The 20,406-nt window shown below is 39.7% G+C and overlaps 1 protein-coding gene across 12 annotated transcripts in view; it reads right to left on the reverse strand.

Annotated features, from left to right (window-relative positions):
• TENM3 (teneurin transmembrane protein 3) overlaps positions 1-20,406 on the reverse strand; it is a 1,246,978-nt gene that overhangs the window by 131,379 nt on the left and 1,095,193 nt on the right. For all 12 annotated transcript variants that reach the window (XM_032328838.1, XM_032328846.1, XM_032328840.1 and 9 more), the window contains one exon: positions 10,750-10,872. In XM_032328838.1, coding sequence (XP_032184729.1) covers positions 10,750-10,872 — 123 coding nt within the window. The remainder of the gene's footprint in view (positions 1-10,749; positions 10,873-20,406) is intronic.

A 20,406-nucleotide genomic window follows, 5' to 3' on the forward strand; every position in this document is an offset into this window, starting at 1 on the left:
TGTGAAGTCCGAGACATCAAGAGGGAGAGAGAACATGTCTGTTTGGTGACCTCATTATCCATCCTAACCGCCTTCCACCGGCAGAAAGGTTTCCTGACTACGAAGACAACATCCATAAGGTAAGAACTATTAAAGACAGTGATGCTTTATTCAATCCAACTGCCAAACTCATGGCAAGGATCTGTACTCTATCTGTCTCTCTGCTATTGCCTTAGAAAAGGAATTCAGAGCTGTGATGACGGTGACAAAATGTATTATTACTTTATTTGAACTGAAGAAATCTTTTTCTGACAGAAAGTTTCATTTTAATGAGTCCTAGCTCTGCCAGGAAATTATCTAGTATTTCCTACAAATTAAATGAGCCAATTAGAGGTATTTAAAACATATGCTACAACAAAAGCATTCAAAAGACACTGTAATAACAAAGGTAAATGAAAATGAACACAAGTTCCATTTTCCACGCCATTCTGTGGATATCGGGTTAAACAAAGCCACTAAGGTAAAGAAAGAGTAACGGGTACAATTAGGAGTGCTTTGCTAAGCCTTGGGAAGGCTTTTTATGGATATACTTCACAGAAGCTGAGAAATGGGTGGATTTGGAAGACTTGGGACCAAATATTTTTGAAAGCAGGTAGTTGTCAGTTCTGTGCTCTCAGTAAGACTGACAAAGACAAGTGACAGAGCTGACAGCTTGCAGACCACTCAACACACCTTTTAGAAATAGATCACAACGTGATTCTTGACATATGACTAATAAGGATTTCAAACAGTTGAATAGCATCACTCTAAAAAAATCCTTTCCTTCCCATCTGCTTATTTTGCGGCAAGATTTCTTATATTTATATTTATAAAAAAAGAAACAGGAATAAAATTGATACTGAATCTTTTTCCTTTGCTTTTTTAAAAAATATTTTATTTATTTATTTGACAGAGATCACCAGCAGGCAGAGAGACAGGCAGAGAGAGAGGAGAAAGCAGGCTCCCTGCTAAGCAGAGAGCCCGACGTGGGGCTCGATCCCACGACCCTGGGATCATGACCTGAGCCGAAGGCAGAGGATTAACCCACTGAGCACCTAGGTGCCTCCTCCTTTGCTTTTGTAATAATATCCATCCATGACTAGCTGGACTAATTGGGAAAGCCCCCATTCACCTTACTTGGAGAGGTATTTTCAATACATGTACACTTTTTATATTTAGTAGTTATAAAAATGGTTCACATAGTTATAGAATAATTAGGTTGATTTTAGTCAAATGGGTACAACTTGTAATTATGAGTACAATTCCATTTAAAAGAAAACAGGTTTTCAAAATATTTATGAGTCTTATGGTTGCAGGAAATACACTTTAATTTAAATCTGTATTCCTATTTTGTCTCAAGGCCCAAGAACTAAATAGCTTGAAGATCACTAATCTAGTCTAGCTTTTCCTCTGAAATAGGACTCTTGCTTTAAAGTGCCCATCCAGTTCTATTTGTTTCTAATTGTTACACAATTTAGAATGAATATATTTGGGGGTGCCTGGGTGGCTCAGTCGGTTAAACGCCTGTCTTCAGCTTAGGTCATGATGTCAGGGCCCTGGGACTGAGCCCCTCATCAGGGTCCTTGCTCAGCAGGGGGCCTGTCTCTCCCTTTACAGTTCCTCCCTGCTTGTGCTTGCTTGCTCTCTCTCTCTCTCCAATAAATAAATAAAATACTTAAAAAGAAAAGAGAATTAATTTGTTTTGAATTAAAGTCTTACAATGGATCTTTTCTAAAAGACAGATGCAGACCTGACCTCTTACTAGAATCAGAGATGGAGTGGGACATGGCCGACTTTCCTTTACCTAAATCCAGTGACCTGGCGGCTTGGATTAGTGTAACGTTCTTGCAAAAGCCTCCAGTGTGAATGTCACGGGACCGCAGTCCTGTGAAGGGGCTTTGTCTTTCTAAATTCTGTCCTACTGCTTTTCAAGTCCCGGCTCTTCTCTCATTTGGCCAAGTCAAGTGTGGTCAATGCTGTTAGCGTTTTCAAATGCTCTTCATGGATTGGAACCACACCTGGAAGTCAGCGAGCCATTGACACAGTTTGATAAACTTGTAAATACTCGAGCAACCTTTTCCTCTGAAGCTCATCCGTCCTCCCAGATAAAAGCCAGGACACAGATGTCTTTCATCATGTCCTGAATTCCTGAACACGTTGGCTTCAGAGGAAATAAAAGGAGGGCCGGGTCTGGTGCTCTCTGTTCTCCCTCACTGAGATCACTCCATCCTTAAGCCCCCGGAGCCTGAGCCTGGGAATGATCATAGGAAACAGGAAGGTTGTTTGTAGGTTTTGCTAAGAGAAAAAGGAGGAAAAATGGAGAAAAAAATAGAGAGGGCAACAGAGTGCCCTGTAGTTATTCTAAACTCAAAGCGTGTAGGTTAGGAATCAAACCAATTAAAACCTTCACAGTAAGAGTGAGGTGTACCATGTCTTCTAACACAATAGGGTATCATCTTGAAGATTTTTTCCCAACATGTCCTGTTGCGTCTGAATGTGGGAGCCACTAGCAGTCTTTTTACCTACTAACTGTGAATTTCCCTTTCATCAGTAAGTATGTGTCACAACACTCCGAACGTCTTAAAATATGGTTGTCAGAGCGTGAACACATAAAGAGGTCACATCCCTGAAGTTATTGTTACTCCTCTCCTTCTTAGGTAATTCCCCTGTTTCTAGGCAAACACATCAGGGAAATTTTTTCCATAAAATTGGCATTTTTCAGATACTGCATTAACCATGCCTTGAACTCTGAGATATTGTATAAATAATGATTTACCAACCCTAGACGTTATAAGGACAAAATGGAATATTGAAATCATACTCATTATCAGGAGGTCTGGTATCTGCCTGAAAATTATTCTGTGACATCAGAAAAAGCACAGATGCTCAATACTAACTATTTTGCCATTCCAGACCATGACTTTGCTGCCTGCACAGGATGCGAGTAAACAAGCCCATAATTATTAAAATGGAAAGGCCAAAAAGAAATCCAACTGTGAAAGTCTAACTCCATTGTTGGGGAGGGTGAATGATAATACGTCTTGAGTCCCACAGAGGCACTAATAATTAAGATGTCAGGAAGCAAGGTTAGGCGTTTACAGACCATCAGTAGCCCATCCTCCAGGCCTATGACGTCACTTTGGATTCACACCCTGACTCTGAGATCTCTGAGAGAACGTATCTGTTTATAAACAACCACATGCCATAACTTAGCGTGGTGGACAGACAGGGTTGCATCGCAAGAGAATTGAATTGAAACAGAACTACTTTGCGAATACAGTTTAATGAACAAAAATCTATACGGCACCTAGTTAAGGAACTACTGCACACTGCAACTCAAATTATATAAACAATACTGAAGAAAACACAAGGCACCTGCGGCCCTTTTAGCCCATTTCTTCAAATCATAGGTGATCTTCAACTTGCTATAAAATTTAATTCTCCGAAATCGTCCAGTACTTGAGAAAATTCATATATGATAAACAAAAATGTAAAGTTGAAAAGCACTGGAATTATTTTGTTTCAACAGGACTAATCTCATATATATATATATATATATATATATATATATATATACCCACATATATATGTATGTATATATACGTACACAAACATATATATGTAGTTTTTAAATCTGTGCTCAGGAGTTGAAAAAATTTTTTGTTCATACATAATTGACATAAAACATTTCATTTGTTTCCAAGTACAGTGTGACGACCTGACACTTGTACCCAACGTGAAGCAGTCACCACGATGAGTCTTGTTGACAGCCATCACCTCACATAATTACCACCTCTTTCTTGTGAAGAGAACTTTTAAGACCTACTGTCTTAGTGAGGGAGACAGGCCATCAGAGACTCTGAACAGCAGAGGACAGAGAACAAAGTAACAACGGAAGGAGGGAGGTGGGTGGGGGATGGGCTGGATGGGGGGCGGGCATTAAGGGGGACACTGCGATGAGCACCAGGTGTTGTATGTAAGGGATGAACCACTGAACTGTACTCCAGAAACCAATATTGCACTGTACGGTAACTTAAAAAAAAAAAAAAATCTACTCTCTTAACTTTCAAATATCCAATACAGTATTATTAGCTATGATCACCGTGCTCTACATTATACCCCATAATCTTCCTACTTTATAACTGGAAGTTTGTACAAAAGGAGTGGATGTTTTTGTTTTGTTTTGCTTTTGATTGGAGAAGTAATTTGCCGGAGTTATACTCGCCCAAATTTATGGCTTTTTGTCTTACATTATCCCAAACAAGTCTCTACTAAATTTTGGCATTTGTCTTATTGTTCCTTTCAAATAAAGTAGTGTTGAAATATCCTGCCATGGTGCTCTCTATTTGCTAACTCACTGTAATTGCCTGCTTGGTTTCTTGCCTAGCAATTCACATGCTCCGAGAACAGCCGGGATTATCTCCCCCCCACCCCGCCACAGCTATATTCTCAGAGCCTTGCTCCATGCATGACACATAACATATGTTCAGTAAATAGCTTTACAATACTCTGCATTCAAAGGAATATTAAGGATAAGATTCCTTTCATAAAATCCAAATAACTAATAATAAGGATTTCTATTATTGCTTTAGGGAATAGTCCTGATGCAGATTTAAAGATGTATCTTCTTAAAAACTTAGCTACAAATTACAAGTGTGTGATCTAGAATTGTGTTAAAAAGCATGAACTAATAATTATTGACATGTCTCAAATCTTGCCATGTTCCAGTCACTGCCTGGCAGCCTATAGGCGGGATTTGATTTAAACATCAGGACTACCGCACGGAGAATCAGCAGGTTAGGGAAGGTCACACATGCCTAGCCGGCCAGTAAGAGAGCTTCAATTCTTAACCACTAGGCTCTACCAAATTTGTTCTGCGTATACTTTGCAAGGCACGGCGTTGGGCCCTTTATGTACTTTATAGCATTTAGTCGTAATATTTTCATCTATTCCTTTGACAAATACTAACTGAGCATGTTTTACATGTCTATAGCTGTGCTGAGAGCTTGGGACAGAGCAGCGGAGAACAGATATAATCTGTGTCTCCTACTCTGGCAAAGAAGACATACATTAAGTAGTACCAGTGATAGCCACTAACATTTTTTAAGCCTTTATTATGTACTACACACCGTTTTAAGTATTTCCATTGAATCCTTAAGACGGTTCTAACGATGAGAAAACTTAAGGCCAAAGAAGCTATAGACACCTTGTCCCAGGTAACAAAGCCATTAAGGATCAGAACTAGGATGTGAAGCCAGGTGGGTTGGCTCTAAAGCCTAGGCTCTATCTTTTTCCAATACTGTTTCCGTATTAGAGTACGGTATGATCTACAGCCAGATTGTGGGGAGCCTTGGAAATCACTGAAAAGCATCTGATGAGAGTCTAGGTCACTGGAGGGGGTCAGACAGGGTACTGATATCTCAAATTTGTGTTTGAAAACTCTGTGAGCAAGACTAGAGACATAACAGCCCAGACAGAAGGTGGCTTCTCCAACTCAGGTGAGGGATGATGGATCCAAGAGATACTGTGACGTTAGAACTGATAGGACTAGGCTATTCACTGAATCTGGAGCTGAGAGAGTAGGAGGAGCCAGGCATCCCTCCTGAAATTCTGGCCCAGGTAAACTGGGTGGATGATGATGCCATTTCCCGGCCCAGAAGGCTGTGAAGGAGAGACAAATTTGGAAAGAGATGATACAGCAATTGTGTTTTCCAGAAGATGGTCACCACAATATCTTTAATTGCTCATGCTCTCATGAAATGAATCCCTGGCATTTACCCACAAGACAGAGAGTTTAATTCTCCTTCCCATGAATCTGGGCTGATGTTACTTTCTTGACCAACAGGATGCAATGGAAGTGGCATCCTCAAGTGTTCAATATTGTAGGATGTGCGAAGGCTTATAACTTCTGTGTGGGTCTCTTGGAATGCTCCCTCTTGGGAAACTTCTCTTCAGAACCAGCTGCTCTGCTCTGAGAAGTCCAAGCCCCATGGAATGTTCTGGTCAGCAGCCACAGTTGAGTTCTGGCCAACACACAGCACTAAGTGCCAGCCATGAGAGTGAGCCACCTTGGACATCTAGCTCAGTGGAGCTTTTAAACAGCCCCAGCTGACATCTGAAAGCAACTGCATGAAAACACCAAGCACAATCACAGAATTTCCGAGTCCATGTCCAGAATCAGGAAAACTGATGCCAACTGTTCTCTTAAGCCACTGAATCTGGATGCAAGAACAAGTAGTTGATCGGCTCAGTTTTAGACCCGGACAGTTTGAGGCACCTGGAAGACACCCTGGTGGAAAAGTTCCAAAGGGACCTGGATAGATTTTGCAGAGTTGTCTGGAGCTCAAAGGTAGAAAAATTTCTATGTATATCCATATATCATATATACCTATATTGATTTGGAAGCACGCAGAATGTCACATAGCACAGAGAACGTGACTGAAGCCAGGAGAGCAGATAAGAGAACACAGAGGAATCCTATTCCAAAAAAGAGCAGAGTCCTGAGCAGAGACAATGTGGAGGGATCAGCAGGAGAAAGCTGAGTCAACAGATGAGTCAAGTTACTGCCAAAGAGTCAGGAAGAGAGCCAAGGTGAATGCGGTATCACAGAAGCTACGAGAAAAGAACATTTCCATTAGGAGGGTTAGGTTAACTATCATACGCTACCAAGAACTCAAAGATGATAAAGATGGAAGAGGTTTCATTGATGCTACCGAGGTAGCAGGTGATACCCCCAGAAGACACCAGTGTCAGTGCACGACGGTGGAGAACGAGCCATGAGAAAGGGGTATGTGGAAAGCAAGGGAGTGAATATACTTAATACAGATGCTGTGATGCTGTGCTCACGAAGGCTGGGTGTGGCGGGAGAAGGGACAAATAGGGTAGAACTGGACTAGGAGGGAGAGTCGAGGGATTTGGGGCTTTTTAAAAAAGACGTTGAGAGGCCTCCGTAGGTTCTCATGTTCCTGGCAGGTGTCAATAGTGGGCAGATCTGGAAGACACAGAATGGGATTGAGAGTGCTCATGGGAAGATGAGCTTCGAATACAGGGCAAAGGGTGTCAACGTACAGACAGACACACAGAGGAATGACTTGTTGACAAGAAATTAAGAGAACTTCCTGGGGAGGTTTCTATTTGTTGTTGAACAGAAGGGGGCCCATCTGTGGAGAGAGCTGGGTTCTGAGGACTTGGGTAGATCTGGAACAAGGGTTGACATGTGTGGGTGGGAGTCTGCAAGGGAAGTGGAGTAGGGCGGCCAGACCTTTGGCGGTCAATGAGCCGGGAGATGGGTATTATGTACACGTGAGGAAACTGAGGCTCTAAGAGGTGAGGTGACTTGCTCAAGGTTACAAAGTAAATAAATGAAGGAGCTAGGAACCGAATACAGGCCTGAGTCATTCTTTCCAGTACATTAGGCTAAGTGAATTCCTTGGTCCAGGGGAGTAGTTGTAGTTTTTGGAAAGAGACGGGTATTGGAAGTTGAAAAACCTCATTCTCCTCTCTTTATCCACATTGTCCAATGTCCGTCAGTTTCGCCTGAGACCCCACACTTCTGACACTTCGTCTCTAAAACTGGCAGTCATAGATGGTCTCATGGAATATAATAGAAATTCTTTTTTTATATACTAAATACCACTTAGAAGCTTCTGTTTAAATGGGCTTACAAGCTAGCAGGGAGTTTCCTAAAGCCTTAACCCCATGACTGTTCCTTAGCGTTGTACTTAAAAAAATGAGAATAAAATAGGACTGCATAAACAAAAGTAGAGTATTTAGGGGCTGTGACTCAGTGGTCTCATTATACTTAGCACAGTTAGATCTCCTAGTGAGCTTTGTTCAGAATTCTAAGGCTCTCCTAAGGGTGGCAATCTCAAATTTCTAACGAGATGATGTGATAGGCTTCTCTGGATACTTGAAAAGCTGAGGTCGTGGACGACAGTGAATGGACAGGGCAGAGTCGTCACAGAGGTTTAAAACCTGTGATTTTCAGGTACCTCTTCTGTCTTGTAAATACTGTCCCCTCCTGCCCCCCGAACCCCAGGGCTGTAAGTATTTAAGAGATACATGGAAGTATTTAAGAGATACTTGGAAAAATGGAAATAAGAATCTTCAAAATTTAGGGTTTTGGGGGGGGGTGCTGTTTGAGGCATAATAAAGAAGACAAGTGACTACTAACTAGGTTCCACTTTGCCGACAAGGTCTGAGCCCAGAGCTAGCTTTGCTTTCCGTAAGGAGGAATGTCTCTGAATGCCAGTCCAGCTGGTGGGCCGGAGTACCTAACTCATCCTGGAGCATCTGGTGCCTGTTCCTTACGTGGGGAGCTTCTTTATAGGGCTAGGCTAGGAAGAAGGTTCTTTCCTTCCATGTATATACAGTCCTACAGCCTCACGTCAACTGTACGCAGTGCATTCTGTGATCACGTCGGGGAACTTCGGTCTCTCCTAGAGGAGGGGACTTTCAGAGCAGTGCTGTTGAAAGTGTGGACCACCATCCTTTGTAAACTGTGAAATTTTGTGAGTAAGTGTCAACCAGCACTTGTTTAAATGGGAAGCACAGCAGAGTAAGCAAACCAGGGTGCATGTCACAAAATGAGGATAAGCACTATTTTGGGAAACGTATTTCAGATGGGTATGGGCGTGGGACATAGTGTGGATTTCTTACTGCAGACATAGAGAAGAGTTTAAAACTCTATTTGCTCCACAGAATTTCTGAAGCTGTATGTACTGATGTTCTTTCTTTTTAAAAAGATTTTATTTATTTGACACAGAGAGAGAGCACAAGCAGGGGGAGCAGCAGAGGGAGGAGAAGCAGGCCACTGCTCAGCAGGGCTCGATCCCGGACCTTGGGATCATGACCTGAGCCGAAGGCAGATGCTTAACTGACTGAGCCACCCAGGTGCACCCCCCACCCCTTCCACCATGATGTTCTTTCAAATGCCTGGAACTGCTATGATCCCAGATGGTTTATTCCAACAGTATCCCAAAATCTTCTCGCAGGATCTGAACCACGAAGCCCCTTGACCAAAGTCACAAAGTAAACAGGTGAAGAAACTAGGATTTGAACGGAGGTTTATGTGAGTGGAGGACCACGGATTCAAGCAGGAGGAGGTACTCCCGGGCAGAGTACTAGGGACCAGCACGCGGCTGGGGGAGCATCTCTCAATCCACAGCTCTCTTAGTATTATGCCGCTCAAGTATTGTGGAACTAATTAGCTGTGCTCTATTTTCATCTTCACCATGATAAAAGGCCAGGATGTTGTAAAAGAAAACATGCCTACAATAAGCCTTTCTCTTTTTAGACTAATTTTTTGAGTCTAACAAAAAAGTTCCTTCCACGTGTGGTTAGTACGTGCCATCGGGCTCTTTTCATAGAAACCATCCACTTTAAGAGACAGGCTACATTTTAATCTCTAGAAGCCCAGAATAAACACTCTCCCTTTCTGTGCCGTCACTTGAGCGAATGGTTCATCTGTGTGTTATCAGTGTATAAAAAATTAAACAACTGTTTACTTAGCTGCAATATCCCCCACCTACAGTTTTCATTACTAATAGGTCACCGGCTTATAGTTTCTTGGGACATGTGGAGTCTTACATCAAAAGGCTCCATACAGGTGTGGGGCGAAGGGTTTTTATTACTACCATGAAAATCTAACGTCTTATAGAATTCCTCAGGCTCCCTGAGAAGGAAGAGAAATACCATAAAGTATTGTTGTTAAAATAAAACAAAAGACGAGAAAACAGAGAACAGAAAAATGATGACGGCTTAGTCATGGTGAATGGGCACGTGTCCAGTGAAAGCATATATAAAAATATAAATAAATAGATATTATGTTATTTATAAATACACAATAGCTTCTCTCTAGTCTTGCAGAGAAACTAGCCACTCGAGGACAGACATAATTGATGCCAAAGCAGAAAATAAATTCATGAGATAAGAAGAAACAAACAGAGAAAAACATCTTGGGAAACGCTTAAAGGCAGACAATATATTTATGTGACCAAAAAAGGTATCTTGATTCGCTTGCTTTGAGATATAAAGTATTATAACATTTTGTAAAAAGTCCGAGATTGCCAAGTGTCAAAATACACACACACACAGGTATTGAAATAATGGGCAGGTGTATATAATATAAATGTATACATGCATATATACATTTTTCTGGGTGTATATATAGAAAAATGAAAGGAAGAATTTTCAGACTTCTTAAATTCTGTTTTTAATTCAGAACCAAGTGACCTGAAAGTCTGTTAGCCCAAAGTGCAAACTTATGAAGGTTTACAGAAGGAACAAGCAGAAGAAAGGTCAATAAATTATAATCCTTTAATGTGTCTTATATTTGAAAGCTTTTATAACAAAATTAACATAGTATTCCAACTCCATATGCTAACTGAATGAAAAAAGCTTAATACACCCAAGATACAATATATGAGATGGTATAGTGAATTATAGCCTATTTACAGACTAAAAATCAGACAAAATACACACTTACAGAGGACAAGGTGGAAAAGCCTAGCCGTCAACTCAGAAGGCAGAAAATCATACTATTCCTATAGTAAAAAGGAGAATTTCCAATCTTTCAACTAAATGAATAAAAACCCCTCATTAAAAGATGACATCTGTATTTCAAAATCTTTTTCCTCTCCCAGATATAACTGGATGTGACATGGATAAAAATAAATTTATGGAAAAGAGATGTTAAAAGAAACACACAAGACACATAATTCTTTCTCTTACCATTGTCGCCAGAAGGTAATGATACCGTGTTTGTTGGCATAGTATCAGAATTCACTTTTCCATTCTCAAATGTGTCATTTTCAGTCTGCTGTAACTGCCAGTTGAGGCCAAAGAGATGCATTGCTGGGGGCAAAGAATACAAGTTGTTTAGAGGTCTGCTGTTTTTCAGCAGCGTGGCAACTCGTAAACATGTTTATAACAAGATTCGTATGTAAAGTGAAAATTTCCATGTTCTGAAATACCAGAGATAATTGCATATAAAAATTAGAAAGGAAACAGTTCCTCACACAAATGCAGCATAGACAGCAAGGTAGCCCAGGAGGCTCTTAGGAATGAATGATTATTTGCTCTGCTCTGAGTCCCACTCTTCACTGTCCTTCAGGTAAGGGGTAAAATGCTCTGTAGCAACACTGGCTTTGCTTGACCTCAGGCCACTTGCACACCTGTAACACTCAGTTGCAACATCTATACATTCTCGGGAAACATGATGCTATTCTTTGGGATTAAGGTGAAAAGTAACTACTGGTCTCCCAGATAAATCTGCTGGCCTATGAAATGAACAGAAAGAATTTAGACAAAATATGGTAATGTTTGAATATTTTAGACTTAAGATGAGTTTATGACATTCAATTTGTCAACGGTGCAGATGAAGCAACATGTTATGTGTCAGGTCATTTCATGAAGAGTTTCTGATGTGGGTATGATAATTTTAAAGATTTATAAAAAGTTTGTAAATGTGTTGACTACTTTATTTGCAGCATTTAGAAAAGAGACAACCATAAGACTTTATACATTTATAAATGTACTTAAAATTTTTTATATTATTTGTCTTAAAGTATTTGAAATATTTACAAGAATAATCACTGTGATACTGATCACTAATCCTGAAGTAAACTTTCATTTGTGTTCCACAGAATACAGTTTCAGAATTCATCCCTAAGGAGGCTAAATATCCCTAGAGAAACCTAGGGATGATCATATCACTGTATCAAAAAAGGTGGGTTTTTTTGGACATTATTTGCCATTTCCCTGCATAGATTGAATTTACGAGAGAGGTGAAGAAAAGCATAATGTTTAAGGAGTATTGTTAGAAACAGTGTGAAAAACTGTGTGAAACACTGTTAAAAGGCAAGCCTTGATTAAATATGTAATATATATAGTAACACAATTAAATGGTCAATGTAAAGAGCAGGGGCGTTAGAAAGAGTTAGATTTCGGTTTAATCTTCAGTTTAGGATTTAACCTTGGACAAATGATGGAATATTATTAACGTTAGTTTTAGTTAAAAAATGAGGTTGGTTAAACCTACCTTACTTAATTAATGTGAACTTCCTAGCAGGATAGGTCTATGACAGTGTGTTACCGAGAGCTGGTACATAGCAGGACCGTTCTTAGTGCATAGGTACTCCATTATTTATTGGCTCCAGATCACTGAACTTTTTTTTTTTTTTTAAAGATTTTACTCCTCAGGGAGCAGGGAGCCCAGTACGAGGTTCGATCCCAGGACTCTGGGATCATGACCTGAGCTGAAGGTAGACGCTTAATCAACTGAGCCACCTAGGCACCCCTAGATTACTGAACTATTTGAAGTCACCTGACCAGACCAGGCTACCTCTCAATAAATAGTTCCTTCTGTCTGTACGGCTCTTTGTCCACTGTAAAATACCCATTCATTGCTCAGATGCTAAGTACCAATTTTGAGGGGGAGCCTTCCCTGACTGGGTTAAGCATCTCTCCCAAGACTGTTATCATTCCCTCTTGTATCTCATTTACCTTACTCAAGTGCCCCAGACCTCATACGTCTTAATAAGTGTCTGTCAAGTAAATGAAATCTATGTTCTGATGTTTTCAACTAAGAAAACACTGTTGTGGATAAAAAAAAAAAAACAGTAATTTAAGGGAAAAGTTAATAAATATAAGACAAATAAGTAAATAGTCAAGAGCAAAGTGCTATATTATTAATAAATAATTAATGACTATATTAGTGTAGTAGTCTATGAAAAGCAATTGACTGAAAATCCACTAGAACTTTATATTTTTAAAGTTTATTTAAAAAGTTCAACAGTTTGAGGGTATTCTACATGTTTTGCATTCTTTTGTTAATGACTCCTGATATAAAATTATGCTATAGTAAGAAACAGCAAACCCAGATCCAAACATAGCTACATCTACCCTGTGTATTTTTAACAAATGTATATACTCCCCTTCTTAAATTATAATCTGGTAGCAGTTCCTTTCAATCTCTGGCTTTTTAAGGATTAAGATAGAGCTTATAGAATCCTTGAATTCACAAATTGTCAACTTGTAAGGAGATATAACTTCATATGTCATTTTACATTAAATTACATAGTGTTTGAGAGGCAAAATGTCAGGAGATTTCTAAACATTTATCACTTCATACATTTTTCAATGTTTTGGGTATTTCAGCAATTTTTGAATAAAATAATGGGAACTCACTCTACATATAGTACAAGCTTTGACAGACATACTTTGGCATAGCGATGATAAATATTCCGAAAGGGTCAAAGTTTCTACACAAAATAATTTATCACCATTGTGAGCTTTTATGTATCATGAAAAGTCTTCCAGAATGATAGATTTGCTTATATTATTGGTTTTAATAGACTTTGAAGAAGAGAGATAACCCATGGGATCCTGCACTGATGTCAAATGTTAGAAAGTAATGTTATGTTTCTGTTTGGAGAGTTATTTTATTTCATTTTATTTATTTATTTATTTAGCCAGTTGGGCAATAGCTTTTTTATATATATTTTTTCTTACAGTAAATCTTAATAAAATGAAATTCCAGTCTACTTAAGATGCTGTATAATGAGAACCACACCAAATAAAGTTATATCTTGTTTAACATTGTATTGAAAACAGAGACCAACCGGTTGTCTGGTCTTGGGATAGTATGTACTTTGAAAATCTTGGCGTTTCGTATTTAGTTATGCCCTCACTCATTCTATGTAACTCGAGATTTTTCTTCAAATACAGGAGATTAGTAAAAATGACTCCAAAAATGAGAGGGGGAGAAAGAGGGAGGTAGCAATCTCATGAAAGTCAAAAAATGCTAGAGAAATTACTGAGCAATTGTGCAACAGTGCTTTTTGGGAAGGTCTTGGCAGACAAAATAAGGGAAAATCAGTGAAATAAAACACATATGTAAATGCAGAAGGATGAGCCCAATTCTTCAACACCCCGAGGTGGGAAGCAAGATTTGAACCCATGGGAAAGCCTGTGGCACCATTACTCATGAATGGTGAAAATTGATCCTTGGTGTGTACACATGACTTAGTGCCTTGGGGAGAGAGTGCCAAAGAGTGTCTGGGAGCTCTGTGCCCTTTGGAGTCCATCACCCCTCTGGGCACATAGCTTGGGTGAGGGGTATCGTCTGGCAGGAATGTTGTGCGCTAGAATATCATGACACAGTATTTTTTTTTTTTTAAAGAAAACATTCATTAAGCACTTACCATGTTATCAAATGTTGTGCTAGTGCTTTACCTGCTTTATTTTTAATCTTCATGAAAACTCCAATGAATATTATTATTACCTTTTTTTTTTTCATTTGAAATCTGAGAACATTGAGGCTTTGGGGGGAAGTTAAGCTTTCAAGCAGGCAAACAATAGATCCTCCCCTTCAACCCAGACCTTCTGACTGCAAAGGGCTTAGTTCAATACCCCTGTCTGTTCTCCCAGGGGGCACTGGAATGTGAAAATCCCTACTGAAGTACTGAAGAAAGTGAAGTATACCTTTGGTGAGGGTCACAGGCTAGATGAGGTTTTTCTACCAGATCTAGAAAACAGAAGGCAGAGACAGTATTTGCTGGTAGAGGATGGGCAAAGATTCTTCTAAGTAATGTCTGTGTAATCCAGGCACATCTTCCATACAAGAACTTTCCCACTGAATTCTCTTTTGTAGAAGAAAATTTTACAGCAGTATAATGATGAAAATTCACAACAGGCTATTTTGGTTAACTCTAAGAGTCCTTTTTGAAAAAGATTTTATTTATTTCTTTGAGAGAGTGAGAGAGCGAGCCCAGGCCCGAGGAGGTGCAGGGGGGGGCGGGACAAGCAGACTCTGCACTGAGCTCCGTGGAGCCCCAAGCAGGGCTTGATCTCATGATCCCGAGATCATGACTTGAGCTGAAAACAAGAGTTTGATGCTCAACCTACTGAGGCACCCCCCAGGAGGCTTGAAAACAATTTAAAAATTACATGTGAACCCTATATGTGTGGATTTTAAAGTTACAGAAAGCATTCATGTAGAAATTTAATCTTAAAAAATCTGTTTCTGATATCATGTTTCATAGTTCCATACTGTTATTTCCATGTATATCTGGGTAATTGTAATGAGGGCTGGGGGCTGGATTCATATCTAAAATATTATCCAAGGAAGAAGGGAATTTGTGAGGGACAGCAATAACATTGTATGTCCACTCAAGTGTGTTTTTTACCTTTGAAGATACCTTGATTTCTATGAGCTTGGCTTTTTTTTTTTTTTTTTTTTTTAGATTTATTTATTTGAGAGAGAGAGAGCATGAGTAGGAGGGGGAGAGGGACAGAGAATCTCAAGCACATTCTTTTCCTCGTCCAGAGCCCGACTTGTGGCTCAATCTCATGAGATCATGACCGGAGCTGAAGCCAAGTGTCGGACGCTTAACTGACTCAGCCGCCCAGGCACCCCGAAGTCTATCATCTTCTAATAATGTATTGCATGACGGGGGTCATCATCCCTGTTGTCCCAATAAAACACAGGCAGACAGCAGGTTAGTGACCTACCCAATCAATGCCTTTTAAAAAGTCAGTGTATAAAGAAGATCAAAAAAAGAAAGAAAGAAGGAAAGAAGATCAGATCTCTTGACCCAATTTCAGGATTCCTTTTCCTATACTGTGTTGTTGTCCTTATTTCAATTTTTCTGAATCAAAATTTAAAGAAATTTAAAGAATTTTAACACAAATTGTGGATTTATTTCTTTTTTTGACAGCAGCACATATGATCAGAAGTTGTCCAGTTGCTGGAATGGGGTTCTAAATACAAGACATTTACCCACTGAAAATAAGTGGCAATTTGTAAAATCATCTGTACTTTGCTATTTGGAATTCGAAATATATTTTCTTTATATTAAAAACCTCAGTCCCCAGTTGGTCTACAAAAGTCTATCTCTATATCCAATAGAAACATGTATCTACCTAGCACCAAAAAACATGAACAAGAATGTTCTTAGAGGCATTATTTGTAATAACCTCAAACTGGAAACCCAGATGTCTGCCAGCAGTACAAAGGATAAACAAATTATAGTGTTTATCATATATCATACCATATCACTATAGTCAACCAAGGAATTCCACAGACCAATGTAAATGAATCAGGCATTGCCAGGTGCAATGAAATGGATACAGGTCACAAACATAGTAAGAGTAAGAGAACCCATAAAAAAATGAATATTATGTAAGTCAATGTGTATAAAGTTCAAAAGCAGGTAAAATTAACTGGTAGGAGGAACAGAAGTCACCAGAGTAATTACCTCTAGGAAGGCGGACTAGGTAATGACTGGAAGAGGCCACAGGGGACTTCTGGAATGCTAGTAATACTTCCATTTTTCTACCTTGGCAGTGATTCCACTGGTGTGTTCACTTATGATCTGTATACGTTTCTAAATGTATATTACATTTAAATTAAAATACTTATTGGGGCGGCTGAGTGGTTCAGTGGGTTGAGCCTCTGCCTTCGGCTTGGGTCATGATCTCAGGGTCCTGGGATCAAGCCCCGCATCAGGCTCTTTGTTCAGTGTGGAGCCTGCTTCCCTCCTCTCTCTGTCTCTGCCTCTCTGCCTACTTGTGATCTCTCTCTCTGTCAGATAAGTGGATGAAATCTTTAAAAAAAAAAAAAAAAAAAGAGTCTGTTTCTAAAAAAAAAAGAAAAAAAATTAAAATACTTATTTAAAAGTAGGTCATCTAACACATGGCATAACTCAAAGATGTGTATTTTCACGTTTCCCGCACCTCTTCCTGCATGGGCTCATCTCTGCAAGGCTCCTAGGTGTTCCTCTAGGAAAGACACTGGTGTAGAATGGCAAGTGACCCCACCAGATAGGAGCTAGAGGGAAGAGCGAGGAAAGGCTTGCTTAGTGCAAATGTCGGGTGTTAGACGGAAAGCAATCTGATTAAACAAATTCACGTCTGGGTTCGTGACTGTCAGCTCCTGGCCTTCCCAGACCCATTCGTAGTTTAGAAACATTATGGCTTGTCTTGGCCAGGATGTGGAGAGACAACAAGCTTTGTGCACTATTGATGAGACTGTAAAGTGGTTCAATTACTATGGAAAACACTAGAGTGGGTCCTCAAAAAAAAAAAAAAAAAACATAAATAAGTAAGTAAAACTGGAACTACTATATGACCCAGAATCCCACCCCTGGATATACACTCAAAAGAACTGAAAGCAGGTCTCAAAGACCTATTTGCACAACCATGGTCATAGCAGCACTATTTGTAATAGTCAAGAGACAAAAGCAACCCAAATGTCCAGCAAGAGAAGAATGGGTGAAGGAAAAAACACAATGGACTACAACTCAGTCTGAAAAAGGAAGGGAACCTTTGCCACAGGCTATAACATGGACGAACCCTGAGGACATGATGTTAAGGGAAATAAGCCAGTTGCAAGAAGACAAATCATATTTTGATTCCACTTACGTGGGGCATCTAAAGTAGTTCAAATTCAGAGGCAGAAAGAATGGTGGTTACCAGGAGGTCAGGGTAAGGGGAAACGGGCAGTTGTTTAAAAAGTGCAGAGTTTCAGTTCTGTAAGATGGAAAAGTTGCAGAGATCTGTTGCACAACCGTGTGAATATATCACAGGGCTCATGAACTGGCCAGATTTGCTTGTCTACCATTTAAATCATGCCCTCAATTTCCCTGCTCCCACGCCTTTGTTCCTGCCATTCCTGGCCTCTGGGATGCCGCCCCCACCCCCACCTCAAGTTCTGTCTGATGACATCTCCCAACACCTCGAAGTCCAGTTGAAATGACATTTGTTCACGAGGCCTTCATGGAATGAGTGACTATCCTGTCCTACCATAGCACTGGTAGTATTTTACTGAAAACATCCCACTTTTTGTCTGAATAAATTTTTTACTTCCTGCTGTTGTGAGGAATGGGGAGTTATAAGAGAAGCAGAAATGGATCTTTGCAGTGAGGGGGTAGAACAGGCACGTCAAGGGGAAACAGAGAGCAGTTTGGGAAGAAAGAGAAGAAAGAAAGGATTTTAGCTATGAAAAAATCGGAGAGAAGAGTTAAGGGAAAGGTTTAATATATAATTTAGCTTTTTCAATATTTTGTTGAAAGTTGATCTTAGAGGCCTGGATCTCTATAGTCACATTGGTTCCTGAGAAACAGGGGTGACTAACAGAGCCCCTGAGACTGTTCACAGTAAGAAGAGGCCTTAGGGACACCTCGTATAATTCTTCACTTTTTCTCGGGGCAGGAGAACATAGATTTCCAAGATGACTCCCAGTCCAAATGCTTTTATTTATTTATTTTTAAAGAGAGTTTATTTATTTGTCAGAGAGAGAGGGAGCAGGGGGAGTGGCGGGGAGAGGAGAAGCAGGCTCCCTGCTGAGCAAGGAGCCTGACGACGGGCTTGATCCCAAGACCTCAGAATCAGGACCTGAGCCGAAGGCAGACGCTTAACCAACTGAGCCACCCAGGGATCCCAGAACACTTTTAAATGAGTCCCAATATCTAACATTTGTCATTGACAAACTTAATGAGCACGCTTTTAATTCTATCACTTGCATTGATGATAAAAAATTATCATGATATCAATTCTAGAAGTAATGCACGTGGATGTGAAGCCATTGGTCATTATCACAAACTATGTCACTAACAGCCAAAGGGTCTACTTTACAGACTATCTTTCTAGACCATCTCATGGTATTCTTGGATTCAACCAATCTGAAGATATTTACAAGAAAATATTCCTTATATAATTAAAAAAAATCATTCTAAAATACCTCGTTTTTTTCTATAGGCTTTCCCAGTTAACGATGAGCAAAAAAAGGCCTCACTAATTGAAATAATTTGAAGACAATATGCTAGTGAAATTCTATGAGGACATTATCTTTCCGACTCAAAGACCATCCCAGTGAAAGAAATTACAGCGTACAATCCTTTTACCATTCAAGGCTGATGGAGATGAAATGAATCCTTGATATTCTAGGATTCCACCTCTTCTCCGCAGGGGAAAAAAAAAAAGGGCATGCCATTGTTTTTAACCAATGTATGTTGGTTTGATACTTAAAAGCCAGCATGTGGAACACTTGAAACCAAAATGTGTAATTAAAGAAAATTATATACCACCAAGTAGCAAGTTCAGTGTCATTTTTAGCTCTGTGTTGAGAGAAAAGATGCCAAATTTTGATCTTGTCTCTGGGGACCATGCCACTGAAGTTGCTATCACAGCTACTATTATTTCTACTGGCATGCCTGTGTTCTTAGATACTGCCAAATATGGATGGGAAGGAGGGGAGGTGACAGCTGGTGACAGGGTCCAGCAATCTGCCAGAACCTTGGAGCAAATTACAGGGAATGTTGTGAAGTGAACACAGAAGCAGGCACCCTTGCCATCAGAAACCTGAATGTAGCTTATGCCATGAGAACCCTGACGAGTAACACTCTGAGGTTTTGGCAACCTGGAGTACGGTTCTTAGCATGCCTGCCATTATTGGCTAAATGCTGTTTAATATTACAAGATCAAGCAAACATTCTCACAAAGGCAAAAAAAAAAAAATCTGAGATCATATGAGAACTAGACTCTGGTAAGAAAAAATGGACTTAAAAAATATCATCCTGAAAATGTCTGCAATGCTGTTTTGTGTTTGGTTCCAAAACCCAGAAAGTTCATCATAAAGCAAGGGAAGGTCTAAAGCTTTCCCATCTTGTAATTCACCTCACATCCACCGTGGTCCGTTTCCCCCAAAATAATCTTTCGGAGAAAGATTCATTAGGAACATGTTATCAGGAGTTGCAGGAAAAGAAAATCAGAATCTGACCTTTTATAGTTAAAAGCCGAGTTTTCAACACAGATTGCCTGTGTGGCGTCTCATAGAGCCTTTGTTGATATTAAAAGAGAACTGGGTCCCAGTCTCAGTTCTGGCTCAGACTAGCTGTGGGACCTTGGCAAGTCACTGGGCTTCTCTGAGGCTTAGAGCTCCCGTTTATATAAATATCCAAAGAGCTTGCACAAAATGATCTCTAAGGTCTTTTCCAGATTTAAATTCTTTGGTATGTCAATCTGTTTTCAAATAGAAATATTTAGGCTACATCACTGAGTAGAGGCAAAGACATCTGGCATCAATGATTTATCAGCATATTGGAATACCAATGCTGTTGTTTCTTTTTCTAAAAATTTCAAAATAAAATAAAATAGCACAGGGTCAAACGACCACTATGTGCACACAATTCCTTCGGTATCTTGGGTTTAAAGGCAGAATTTTAGCATTTTAGGTTTCAATGTCATGAACAAGGCGCATGTGCCGTGATTAGATTTTACAGACTAAAATAAGAAAAATACTCTTAAATATAGGACAATGATTTGATTTGATACATGCTTACAGAATACAGCCAGGTTTTCAATGTAAAATGAAAGCATCTCATGTAA

Source organism: Mustela erminea, chromosome 21, assembly GCF_009829155.1.
Source record: "Mustela erminea isolate mMusErm1 chromosome 21, mMusErm1.Pri, whole genome shotgun sequence".
Taxonomy (NCBI): Eukaryota; Metazoa; Chordata; class Mammalia; order Carnivora; family Mustelidae; genus Mustela; species Mustela erminea.